Source organism: Oncorhynchus nerka, linkage group LG17 (assembly GCF_034236695.1).
Source record: "Oncorhynchus nerka isolate Pitt River linkage group LG17, Oner_Uvic_2.0, whole genome shotgun sequence".
In the NCBI taxonomy this organism is placed as follows: domain Eukaryota; kingdom Metazoa; phylum Chordata; class Actinopteri; order Salmoniformes; family Salmonidae; genus Oncorhynchus; species Oncorhynchus nerka.
Window position 1 is genome coordinate 52,140,444 of NC_088412.1, and position 13,473 is coordinate 52,153,916.

General features: G+C 49.0%; 1 protein-coding gene across 2 annotated transcripts in view; it reads left to right on the forward strand.

Annotated features, from left to right (window-relative positions):
* The window catches only part of LOC115145402 (trafficking protein particle complex subunit 8-like), an 84,785-nt gene that overhangs the window by 51,105 nt on the left and 20,207 nt on the right, over positions 1-13,473 (forward strand). For both annotated transcript variants that reach the window (XM_029686937.2, XM_029686938.2), the window contains 6 exons: positions 328-522; positions 2,810-2,985; positions 3,235-3,309; positions 3,475-3,601; positions 3,982-4,139; positions 4,641-5,134. In XM_029686937.2, coding sequence (XP_029542797.1) covers positions 328-522; positions 2,810-2,985; positions 3,235-3,309; positions 3,475-3,601; positions 3,982-4,139; positions 4,641-5,134 — 1,225 coding nt within the window. The remainder of the gene's footprint in view (positions 1-327; positions 523-2,809; positions 2,986-3,234; positions 3,310-3,474; positions 3,602-3,981; positions 4,140-4,640; positions 5,135-13,473) is intronic.

A 13,473-nucleotide genomic window follows, 5' to 3' on the forward strand; every position in this document is an offset into this window, starting at 1 on the left:
ATTTTCAACAGCGCAGTTGATAAATGTAACCTAGTAAATTTACATTGGTTGTCACTCAACTTATAAAGCAGCTTTGCGCAAACCAGTTTACAAACGTATCAGATCAGGAATAGGCCTTCCTCATTGGTCAGCACGCAAATCTGAAATTTGAGAAACATTTTTGTGATTTGGCGATTTTGGAACGTTTTATTCTATTTCCTGACCAATGCATGCTACATTTGGATCGGTTTGTGGTCCAACTGACCAATGCACTCATATCTTAAACATTGATGCATATCGGCAAATCATTAGTTCCCTAATTGATTGTGATATTGATGTATTAATCAGGTGAGAAGCAGGCAGCCACCCACGTGTCCTTGGACCAGGAGTTTGACCGGGACCTAGCTGCCATGTGGCAGGACCTCGAGGAACAGGTGGTTGCCGCCGCAAAACGTGGGGTCGTTCCGGCAACGTTTCAATCCACCCAGTGCTACTTGAACAGTCAGACGGACAACCTCCGCTTCCCGCTTGCTGTTGTGGAGGGTAACTACACTCTAGCACTCCTGTCTCTCATCCCTTCTCCCTTTAGCACAGCTTTCTTTTCTTATCCCACTGCATCATCTCTCTTTCTTCTATTCAACTATGTCTGATAGCTTGATAGTTAGACCACTCACACAACCCTTCACCTACAACCACATGCAGGTTATAAATAGTATTGAATTCACTATCCTCACACAGTGCCTTTCGGAAAGTAATCAGACACCTTGACTTTTAGCACATTTTTTTCCCTCATCAATCTACACACAATACCCCATAATGACAAAGCAAAAACAGTTTTCTGTCATTTTTTGCAAATGTACACTATCGTTCAAAAGATTGGTATCATTTAGAAATGTTATTGTTTTTTTAAAGAAAAGCACATTTTTTGGTCCATTCAATTTATCAGAAATACAGTGTAGACAATGTTGTAAATGACTTGTAGCTGGAAACGGCTGATTTTTAATGAAATATCTACAGAGGCCCATTGTCAGCAACCATCACTCCTGTGTTCCTATGGCATGTTGTGTTAGCTAATCCAAGTTTATCATTTTAAAAGGCTAATTGATCGTTAGAAAACCCTTTTGCAATTATGCTAGTACAGCTGAAAACTGTTGTTCTGTTTAAAGGAGCAATACAACTGGCCTTCTTTAGACTAGTTGAGTATCTGGAGCATCAGCATTTGTGGGTTCAATTACAGGCTCAAAATGGCCAGAAACAAAGACCTTTCTTCTGAAACTCGTCAGTCTATTCTTGTTCTGAGAAATGAAGGGAGGCCTGGTACACATCTGAGCAAGAAGACTAGTATATTGGATGTCTAGTTTGAGAAACAAATGCCTCAAGTCCTCAACTGGCAGCTTCATTAAATAGTACCTGGTACACATCTGAGCAAGAAGACAAGTATATTGGATGTCTAGTTTGAGAAACAAATGCCTCAAGTCCTCAACTGGCTGCTTCATTAAATAGTACCCGCAAAACACAAGTCTCAAAGTCAGCTGTGAACTCCAGCACTCCGGTCTCAAACCTCAAAAAATTACAAAAAACCTGAGTTCCTTTTGTCATGATGGGGTATATTGTGTAGATTGACAATTCTTTCATTTTAGAAGTTGTGTTGTCTCTGTTCTCATCCTGCTCCCTTCCTCTCGTCTCTTCCTTTCGCCGCTACTTTGCAATCCCTTTCGCTGCCTCTCGCTCGCTCGGCGTCACTCGCTCGGCCCGGCGCCGCCCTGCCCCTCGTCGCTCGTCGCCCTGCCCCACGTCGCTCGCCGCCCTGCCCCTCGTCGCTCGCCGCCCTGCCCCTCGTCGCTCGCCGCCCTGCCCCTCGTCGCTCGCCGCCCTTGCCCCTCGTCGCTCGCCATCCCCTGCCCCTCGTCGCTCGCCGCCCTGCCCCTCGTCGCTCGCCGCCCTGCCCCTCGTCGCTCGCCGCCCTGCCCCTCGTCGCTCGCCGCCCCTGCCCCTCGTCGCTCGCCCCCTGCCCCTCGTCGCTCGCCCTGCCCCTCGTCGCTCGCCGCCCTGCCCCTCGTCGCTCGCCGCCCTGCCCCTCGTCGCTCGCCGCCCTGCCCCTCGCCGCTCGCCCTACCCGCCGCTCGCCCCTACCCGCCCCTCGCGGCTCGCCCTACCCGCCCCTCGCGGCTCGCCCTACCCGTCCTCGTGGCTCGCCCTACCCGCCGCTCGCTCTACCCGCCCCTCGTGGCACGCCCTACCCGCCCCTCGCCGCTCACTCTACCCGCCCCTCGCCGCTCGCTCTACCCGCCCCTCGCGGCTCGCCCTACCCGCCCCTCGCCCTACCCGCCCCTGCCGCTCGCCCTACCCGCCCCTCGTGGCTCGCTCTACCCGCCCCTCGTGGCTCGCTCTACCCGCCCCTCGTGGCTCGCTCTACCCGCCCCTCGTGGCACGCACTACCCGCCCCTCGCCGCTCGCCCTACCCGCCCCTCGCCGCTCGCTCTACCCGCCCCTCGCGGCTCGCCCTACCCGCCGCTCGCCCTACCCGCCGCTCGCTCTACCCGCCCTTCGTGGCTCGCCCTACCCGCCCCTCGTGGCTCGCCCCTACCCGCCGCTCGCTCTACCCGCCCCTCGTGGCTCGCCCTACCCGCCGCTCGCCCTACCCGCCGCTCGACCTACCCGCCCCTCGCCGCTCGCTCTACCCGCCCCTCGTGGCTCGCCCTACCCGCCCCTCGTGGCTCGCCCTACCCGCCGCTCGCTCTACCCGCCCCTCGCCGCTCGCTCTACCCGCCCCTCGGCGCTCGCTCTACCCACTCCTCGTCACTCGCGCTCTCTCTCTCTCTCCCTCTAGAACCCATCATAGTTGAGGTGGTGTTCCGGAACCCTCTAAAGGTTCCACTGGTTCTCTCTGACCTCTCGCTGCTCTGGAAGTTTACACTCAAAGATTTCAATCGACCGCAACCGCAGGAAGACTCGGTCGGAGATGCTGTGCCCATCAGCAACGAGAAGGAGGCCAGCGTTCCCAGGGTAAGAGTGTGTGTTACCTTTGGTCTTTGAGGCTACAGTGCTGTAAGAGCAGGGTCGTATTCATAAGTACACACTGTAGCAAAAACAAAAATACCTTTTTCTTATTGAATAAGTCCCTCACAATTTGTTTTTCTTTCGTTTGGTGCCTGTTGAATATGACCCAACTATTCTTCAATCAGCTCGTCATATCTGCAAATGTCATCAGCCGGCTCATTTAACCTCTACTTTTTACAATCCCTCTTGCTGCAGACTTCCCAGAAAGATGATGTCATTGCCACAGAAGTCATCCCAGAGTTCTACCTGAGCCCTGAGGAGACTAAATTGGTAAGCTGCCTTTTTATGATTCTCTAGTTCTCTCTTCTTGCTGTGTTTCCTCTCTCGCCCTAATTTTCTGACTTTTCTCGATCTCCGACCCACAGTCTTCTTTTTCTTCTTAAAAGTCTCTATCAATTTCTTCTCTGTCTGATTCCTCTCTGTCTCCTCCCTCAGGCTCGTCTGAAGCTGCTGCCCCACCAGACAGGTCAGCTCAACATCCTGGGTCTAGTCTATAATCTGGCCTCAACCTCCTCTACTGGAGACACTACTATCAACAGCACCGCAGCCTCACAGACTGAAGGTGACATACACATGGTCATGCAGTCACACACGCACAGTGAAACCAGTACTATAATTAGGTAATAAGGCCTGCGGGTGTGTGGTATATTGCCGATATACCATGGCTAAGAGCTGTACTTAGCACAGCTTACACGGAGTGCCTGGACACAGCCCTTAGCTGTGGTATATTGGCCGTATACCAGAAACCCCTGAGGTGCCTTATTGCTATTATAAACTAGTTACAAACATAACTAGACCAGTAAATAGTCATTTTCTGTCATTCGCGAGGAATAGGATCCTATATACCACGGCTTTCAACCAATCAGCATTCAGGGCTTGAACCACCTGGTTTATAATCCTGTTTTGGTCCCTCTCACCTGACGGTTGCGATCCTCTCAACAGGTCCCTCAGCGGCAGAGGGGACATCAGTTCGTGGTCGACAGGACCTAGAGATCCAGGGGCCGCGGTTGAACCAGACCAAAGAGGAGAAGACCTCAGTCAGCCACGGTCCTGACCGACGTCTTGACCCCACCATCACCCCTCCCATGCCCCTGCTAGAGGTATTCGCTCAATTCAAAATCAACCCCTTGATCTCTAGGTCCCTACTCACTGGACACTTCTGTAGATCTGAGAGGATTGGATTGGTGGAAGTAATTCTTAGATTCACAGGAATGGCTAGGGGGTAAATGTTTGATTCAGGGTCCTTTTTCCTCTGCCGTCTGCCCTCTTTCCCTGTATGACTGATGGTTTCATACCAGCGATGTGAATTGGTCTATGGGAGATTTCATCTACCATTTCTCCCATCTACTTTTTCAATTTATGCGATGTATTACCATTTAGATTGAACTGGGCAGTATATGAGTGATTATGGGATGGATTCAGACTAGTCTATATTCAAATGACTGGCAGCCAAGTCCCTCCCTATCACTGCTTTATATATCTGCCAATCTCCTGAGAAGGGCTGTTACACTGTAACTGGTCACACACTAACTAACCTCTCTCTGTCCCCATTTCTCTATCACTATCCCACCCCTCTTCCTCGCTCTCCCATTCCCCCCCAGGTATTCTTCCTCCAGTTCCCTACTGCCCTGCTATGTGGTGAGATCAGGAAGGCTTACGTGGAGTTCTGTAACATGAGTCGCGTTACCCTGTGTGGCCTGCGGGTGGCGTCCACGCACCCAGACTTCTTTACCTTTGGAAGCTCCTCCTTAGCCACACCTCTCACCCCCCTCAGCCCCACCTCTTTTGAAAACTGCTCCGCCTACAAGACCCTGGCCACACCCCCTGGCGCCACGCCCGGGTCTGTTGCTGCGGTGACACTGGTTTCAGAGGGGGACTTTGGGTCAGGGACAGGGACAGGGTTGAGGGGAGGAGGAGTGTCCGGTGCGGGTACGGGGGGTAAAGGGATAACGGAGATCCCTCTAGGAGAGGGGACACTAAAGCCTGGAGAATCTACGCAGCTGCCCATGTGGCTGAGAGGACCGGACCAGGAAGGAGTCCACGAGATCCACTTCCTGTTCTACTACGAGAGCGCCGAGAAGGGAGGCAAGATCAGGTAGGATATTCACTACACAAGCCAAGATCAGGTATGGGAGAGTTATTCAAGAACAAAGTATGAGCCTCCCGGGTGGCGCAGTGGGTTAAGGGAGCTGTACTGCAGCGCCAGCTGTGCCACCAGAGACTCTGGGTTCGCGCCCAGGCTCTGTCGTAACCGGCCGCGACTGGGAGGTTCGTGGGGCGACGCACCATTGGCCTAGCGTCGTCCGGTTTAGGGAGGGTTTGGCCGGTAGGGAAATCCTTGTCTCATCGCGCACCAGCGACTCCTGTGGCGGGCCGAGCGCAGTGCACGCTAACCAAGGTTGCCAGGTGCACAGTGTTTTCTCCGTCACATTGGTGCGGTTGGCTTCCCGGGTTGGATGGCGCTGTGTTAAGAAGCAGTGCGGCTTGGTTGGGTTGTGTATCGGAGGACGCGTGACTTTCAACCTTCGTCTCTCCCGAGCCCGTACGGGAGTTGTAGCGATGAGACAAGATAGTAGCTACTAAACAATTGGATACCACGAAAATTGGGGAGAAAAAGGGGTAAAATAAATACAAATTTAAAAAAGAACAAAGTATGATATGCACTGCGTACTGAAAGCCACATTAGCCATTGAAGCGGGGGAGTGAATCCAAGAGCGAAAGAGCAACTTGAAGCAACTATGAAGAGCAACTTTCATAATCTGATAGGGCAAAGTGATTAAAGAGAGAAGCCTCTTACTCATTGCACATTAGGCCTACACCAGCCATCCAGAAATGGGAGAGAGCTGCCTGTTAATCAGGTATAAGAGGTGTGACCTTGGGGAAGCTGCCTGATGTAAGACATGAAACTAGAAACTATCTCATTATAAATAAAAATGTATAAAAATGGAATGGAGCTGATAGAATCCTCAAAAAAAAAGCAGCCTACGTTTGAAGTCTTCACACAAGACTACACAAGACTACACAAGACTACACAAGACTCCACAAGTTAAGACCAGGTGGAGGAAGAGAAGACCAGGCAGCTTCCAAGGTCACACCTCTTCTACCTGATTAACAGGCAGCTTCCCCAAGGTCACACCTCTTCTACCTGATTAACAGGCAGCTTCCCCAAGGTCACACCTCTTCTACCTGATTAACAGGCAGCTTCCCCAAGGTCACACCTCTTCTACCTGATTAACAGGCAGCTTCCCCAAGGTCACACCTCTTCTACCTGATTAACAGGCAGCTTCCCCAAGGTCACACCTCTTCTACCTGATTAACAGGCAGCTTCCCCAAGGTCACACCTCTTCTACCTGATTAACAGGCAGCTTCCCCAAGGTCACACCTCTTCTACCTGATTAACAGGCAGCTTCCCCAAGGTCACACCTCTTCTACCTGATTAACAGGCAGCTTCCCCAAGGTCACACCTCTTCTACCTGATTAACAGGCAGCTTCCCCAAGGTCACACCTCTTCTACCTGATTAACAGGCAGCTTCCCCAAGGTCACACCTCTTCTACCTGATTAACAGGCAGCTTCCCCAAGGTCACACCTCTTCTACCTGATTAACAGGCAGCTTCCCCAAGGTCACACCTCTTCTACCTGATTAACAGGCAGCTTCCCCAAGGTCACACCTCTTCTACCTGATTAACAGGCAGCTCTCTCCCATTCACTCATTAGTCACATCACACAAGTCAAATAGGTTGACACTAAGGGCAGAAAGTAGCTTTTTATATTCAGGTAGGGGAGAGGCATAGGGAGAGTTGTGTTCACTAATACACAAACCAAGGAGTGGAACATGAGAGATTTCTCGTGTCTCTTCTCCAATTGTATTAAATTATAATATATGATTTAAGTAAATGTTGATTTTCAGTGGTAATTTTGAGTCTCTTTTATTAAGCATGACTATAGCCTAGTGCTTCAAGTTGAATGAAATGTTTTAATTTCACATTTTAGAGCAAATATTATGTTAGAGTTGTGGGTGTAATCAAGCAGTAGAAAACTTACGATGAGTCCTGGCCAAACTTAAGCACTGCCTGAAGCATATTAGGTATCATTTCAATACCGGTGTGTATTTCTTAAGTCTCCTAGTTATCCTGAATGTACACCTGCATATGTCAGTCTTGCTTTAAAATCAGTGTTCACTGCTTGTAGTCAGACGTCCTTGTCTTGTCGTGACCCATGTATATATATTTTTTCTTTGTACATATTTTGTATATTTTAAACCTCAATGACAACATTTCAACAACCCAATGTGGATCTGCTATTTTCTATGCTTTAGAACCGGAACCCCCAACAGAAGCTAGCCAGCTAACTAGCTAGTAGTCAGTTAGCCCTTCTCACCCAATGTGGATCTGCTATTTTCTATGCTTTAGAACCGGAACCCCCAACAGAAGCTAGCCAGCTAACTAGCTAGTAGTCAGTTAGCCACTGCTAGCGGTCATCAGCTAACCTTAGCCCGGTCAACTCCTGCCAGTCTGCACAGCGAGATTCAACCCAGAGCATACCGGACTGCTTTTTCTACACCAAATCTCCATGTCTCCGGATTCCTACCGCAAGCTCTGAACCTTTTCACCTGGATCATCGTATCTAGCTATCTGAGTGGCTACTCCTGCTAACGTCTCTGTCCCGAAGCAAGCACCAGTTAGCCTGGAACTAGCCTCGTACTAGAACCATCTCCCGGCTAGCTGAAGAGGGTCCATCAGCCACTACTTGGGCTACCATACCTATTTTGCCAATTGGCCTGGATCCCCTTTACTGCCGACACAGAGCCCCGCTGATCCATCACGACTGGTTTACCGACAAAATCCGCCCGAGGGGGTTTCAACAGGTTCCTCCGTTGCGACGTCCCCTGAAGGGCCCATCCGCAAGCCTGCTAGCCGCGGCCCACTAGCTGTCTAGATATAGGACTGTTAGCTGAAGAGATCCATCAGCCAATTTCTTGGGCTACAATACCTATTTTGCCAATTGGCCTGGACCCTTTTACTGCCTATCCATCACGACTGGTCTGCCGACGTAACCATCCGCGGGGGCTACAACTGACTCTTCAGTCGCGACGTCCCCCTAAGGCTCTTCTGCTAGCCCCGGCCCGCTAGCTGTCTGAATCGCTGTGTCTCCAGCTCGCCTAACTACTCACTGGTCCCTATGATAACTCTGCTACGCATACCTCGCCCTAATGTCAATATGCCTTGTCCATTGCTGTCCATTGCTCCAGCCCTAGTCAATATGCCCTTTTGTTTTTGTTTTTTTTGTTTTTTTTTCACCTTTATTTAACCAGGTAGGCTAGTTGAGAACAAGTTCTCATTTGCAACTGCGACCTGGCCAAGATAAAGCATAGCAGTGTGAACAGACAACACAGAGTTACACATGGAGTAAACAATTAACAAGTCAATAACACAGTAGAAAAAACAATGGGCAGTCTATATACAATGTGTGCAAAAGGCATGAGGAGGTAGGCGAATAATACAATTTTGCAGATTAACACTGGGGTGATAAATGATCAGATGGTCATGTACAGGTAGAGATATTGGTGTGCAAAAGAGCAGAAAAGTAAATAAATAAATAAAAAAACAGTATAAAAACAGTATGGGAATGAGGTAGGTGAAAATGGGTGGGCTATTTACCAATAGACTATGTACAGCTGCAGCGATCGGTTAGCTGCTCGGATAGCTGATGTTTGAAGTTGGTGAGGGAGATCAAAGTCTCCAACTTCAGCGATTTTTGCAGTTCGTTCCAGTCACAGGCAGCAGAGTACTGGAACGAAAGGCGGCCAAATGAGGTGTTGGCTTTAGGGATGATCAGTGAGAAACACCTGCTGGAGTGCGTGCTACGGATGGGTGTTGCCATCGTGACCAGTGAACTGAGATAAGGCGGAGTTTTACCTAGCATGGACTTGTAGATGACCTGGAGCCAGTGGGTCTGGCGACGAATATGTAGCGAGGGCCAGCCGACTAGAGCATACAGGTCGCAGTGGTGGGTGGTATAAGGTGCTTTGGTGACAAAACGGATGGCACTGTGATAGACTGCATCCAGTTTGCTGAGTAGAGTGTTGGAAGCCATTTTGTAGATGACATCGCCAAAGTCGAGGATCGGTAGGAGAGTCAGTTTTACTAGGGTAAGCTTGGCGGCGTGGGTGAAGGAGGCTTTGTTGCGGAATAGAAAGCCGACTCTTGATTTGATTTTAGATTGGAGATGTTTGATGTGAGTCTGGAAGGAGAGTTTGCAGTCTAGCCAGACACCTAGGTACTTATAGATGTCCACATATTCAAGGTCGGAACCATCCAGGGTGGTGATGCTAGTCGGGCATGCGGGTGCAGGCAGCGATCGGTTGAAAAGCATGCATTTGGTTTTACTCGCGTTTAAGAGCAGTTGGAGGCCACGGAAGGAGTGCTGTATGGCATTGAAGCTCGTTTGGAGGTTAGATAGCACAGTGTCCAATGACGGGCCGAAAGTATATAGAATGGTGTCGTCTGCGTAGAGGTGTATCAGGGAATCGCCCGCAGCAAGAGCAACATCATTGATATATACAGAGAAAAGAGTCGGCCCGAGAATTGAACCCTGTGGCACCCCCATAGAGACTGCCAGAGGACCGGACAGCATGCCCTCCGATTTGACACACTGAACTCTGTCTGCAAAGTAATTGGTGAACCAGGCAAGGCAGTCATCCGAGAAACCGAGGCTATTGAGTCTGCCGATAAGAATATGGTGATTGACAGAGTCGAAAGCCTTGGCGAGGTCGATGAAGACGGCTGCACAGTACTGTCTTTTATCGATGGCGGTTATGATATCGTTTAGTACCTTGAGCGTGGCTGAGGTGCACCCGTGACCGGCTCGGAAACCAGATTGCACAGCGGAGAAGGTACGGTGGGATTCGAGATGATCAGTGACCTGTTTGTTGACTTGGCTTTCGAAGACCTTAGATAGGCAGGGCAGGATGGATATAGGTCTATAGCAGTTTGGGTCCAGGGTGTCTCCCCCTTTGAAGAGGGGGATGACTGCGGCAGCTTTCCAATCCTTGGGGATCTCAGACGATATGAAAGAGAGGTTGAACAGGCTGGTAATAGGGGTTGCGACAATGGCGGCAGATAGTTTCAGAAATAGAGGGTCCAGATTGTCAAGCCCAGCTGATTTGTACGGGTCTAGGTTTTGCAGCTCTTTCAGAACATCTGCTATCTGGATTTGGGTAAAGGAGAACCTGGAGAGGCTTGGGCGAGGAGCTGCGGGGGGGGCGGAGCTGTTGGCCGAGGTTGGAGTAGCCAGGCGGAAGGCATGGCCAGCCGTTGAGAAGTGCTTATTGAAGCTTTCGATAATCGTGGATTTATCGGTGGAGACCGTGTTACCTAGCCTCAGTGCAGTGGGCAGCTGGGAGGAGGTTCTCCATGGACTTCAGTGTCCCAGAACTTTTTGGAGTTGGAGCTACAGGATGCAAACTTCTGCCTGAAGAAGCTGGCCTTAGCTTTCCTGACTGACTGTGTGTATTGGTTCCTGACTTCCCTGAACAGTTGCATATCACGGGGCTATTCGATGCTATTGCAGTCCGCCACAGGATGTTTTTGTGCTGGTCGAGGGCAGTCAGGTCTGGAGTGAACCAAGGGCTGTATCTGTTCTTGGTTCTGCATTTTTTGAACGGAGCATGCTTATCTAAAATGGTGAGGAAGTTACTTTTAAAGAATGACCAGGCATCCTCAACTGACGGGATGAGGTCAATGTCCTTCCAGGATACCCGGGCCAGGTCGATTAGAAAGGCCTGCTCACAGAAGTGTTTTAGGGAGCGTTTGACAGTGATGAGGGGTGGTCGTTTGACTGCGGCTCCGTGGCGGATACAGGCAATGAGGCAGTGATCGCTGAGATCCTGTTTGAAGACAGCGGAGGTGTATTTGGAGGGCCAGTTGGTCAGGATGACGTCTATGAGGGTGCCCTTGTTTACAGAGTTAGGGTTGTACCTGGTGGGTTCCTTGATGATTTGAGTGAGATTGAGGGCATCTTGTAAAAGCTGCCGTGATCATCCCCCTCTTCAAAGGTGGTGACACTCCAGCCCCAAACGGTTACGTAACTATATCTATTCTACCCTGTCTTTCTAAGGTCTTTGAAAGCCAAGTTAAACAGATCACTGACCATTTCCAATCCCCCATGCATTCTGGTTTCCGAGCTGGTCATGGGTGCACCTCAGCCACGCTCAAGGTCCTAAACGAGATCATAACAGCCGCTTCTATCGACCTGGCCAAGGCTTTCGACTCTGTCAATCTTATTGGCAGACTCAACAGCCTTGGTTTTTCAAATGACTGCCTCGCCTGGTTCACCAACTACTTCTCAGATAGAGTTCCGTGTGTCAAATCGGAGGGCCTATTGTCCGGACCTCTAGCAGTCTCTATAGGGGTGCCACAGGGTTCAGTTCTTGAGCAGACTATTTTCTCTGTATACATCAATGATGTCGCTCTTGCTCCTGGTGATTCTCTGATCCACCTCTATGCTGTCGACACCATTCTGTGTACTTCTGGCCCTTCTTGGACACTGTGTTAATTAACCTCCAGACAAGCTACAATGCAATACAACACTCCTTCCGTGGCCTCCAACTGCTCTTAAATGCAAGTAAAACTAAATGCATGCTTTTCAACTGATCGCTGCCCGCACCTGCCCGCCTGTCCAACATCACTACTCTGGACGGCTCTGACTTAGAATATGTGGACAACTACAAATACCTGGGTGTCTGGTTAGACTGTAAACTCTCCTTCCAGACCCATATCAAACATCTCCAATCCAAAGTTAAATCTAGAATTGGCTTCCTATTTCGCAACAAAGCATCCTTCACTCATGCTGCCAAACATACCCTTGTAAAATTGACCATCCTACCAATCCTTGACTTCGGCGACGTAATTTACAAAATAGCCTCCAACACTCTACTCAGCAAATTGGATGCAGTCTATCACAGTGCCATCCGTTTGGTCTCCAAATCCCCATATACAACCCACCACTGCGACCTGTATGCTCTTATTGGTTGGCCCTCGCTTCATATTCGTCGCCGAACCCACTGGTTCCAGGTCATCGATTTAAGTGCGGCCTTATCTCAGCTCACTGGTCACCATAGCAGCACCCACCCTTAATATGCGTTCCAGCAGGTTTATTTCACTGGTCATCCTCAAAGCCAATTCCTCCTTTGTCCGTCTTTCCTTCCAGTTCTCTGCTGCCAATGACGCACAAATTGCAAAAATCACTGAAGCTGGGGACCCATATGTCCCTCACTAGCTTTAAGCATCAGCTGTCAGAGTAGCTCACAGATCACTGCACCTGTACATAGCCCACCTGTACTGTACATAGCGCATCTGTAATTAGTCCATCCAACTCACTCATCCCCATATTGTTTTTTGTTGTTGCTGCTCCTTTGCACCCCAGTATCTCTACTTTACCTGTTCATAGCCCATCTGTAAACAGCCCATCCAACTCACTCATCCCCATATTGTTTTTTGTTGTTGCTGCTCCTTTGCACCCCAGTATCTCTACTTTACCTGTTCATAGCCCATCTGTAAACAGCCCATCCAACTCACTCATCCCCATATTGTTTTTTGTTGTTGTTTCTCCTTTGCACCCCAGTATCTCTACTTTACCTGTTCATAGCCCATCTGTAATTAGCCCATCCAACTACCTCATCCCCATATTGTTTTTTGTTGTTGCTGCTCCTTTGCACCCCAGTATCTCTACTTGCACATTCATCTTCTGCACATCTATCACTCCAGTGTTTAACTGCTACATTGTAATTACTTCACCACTACAGCCTGTTTATTGCCTTACCTCCCTAATCTTACCTAATTTTCACACACTGTACAGTGGGGAGAACAAGTATTTGATACACTGCCAATTTTGCAGGTTTTCCTACTTACAAAGCATGTAGAGGTCAGTAATTTATACCACAGGTACACTTCAACTGTGAGAGACGGAATCTAAAACAAAAATCCAGAAAATCATTTTGTATGATTTTGAAGTAATTCATTTGCATTTTATTGCATAATAACCTATGATACAAATTACAGACCTCTACATGCTTTGTAAGTAGGAAAACCTGCAAAATCGGCAGTGTATCAAATACTTGTTCTCCCCACTGTATATAGATGTTTTCTATTGTGTTATTGACTGTACGTTTGTTTATTCCACGTGTATCTCTGTGTCGCACTGCTTTGCTTTAATCTTGGCCATGTTTCAGTTGTAAACTTGTTCTCAACTGGTTCAATAAAGGTGAAATAAAATAAAACATTTGCTCATTGGAGATCGAATGAGATCAAATTGGGGCACTTTTGAAAAGCCATATCTTTAGAAAGTAATATATTTTGAAAAGCCATATCTTTAGAAATTAATATATTTTGAAAAGCCATATCTTTAGAAAGTAATATATTTTGAAAAGCCATATC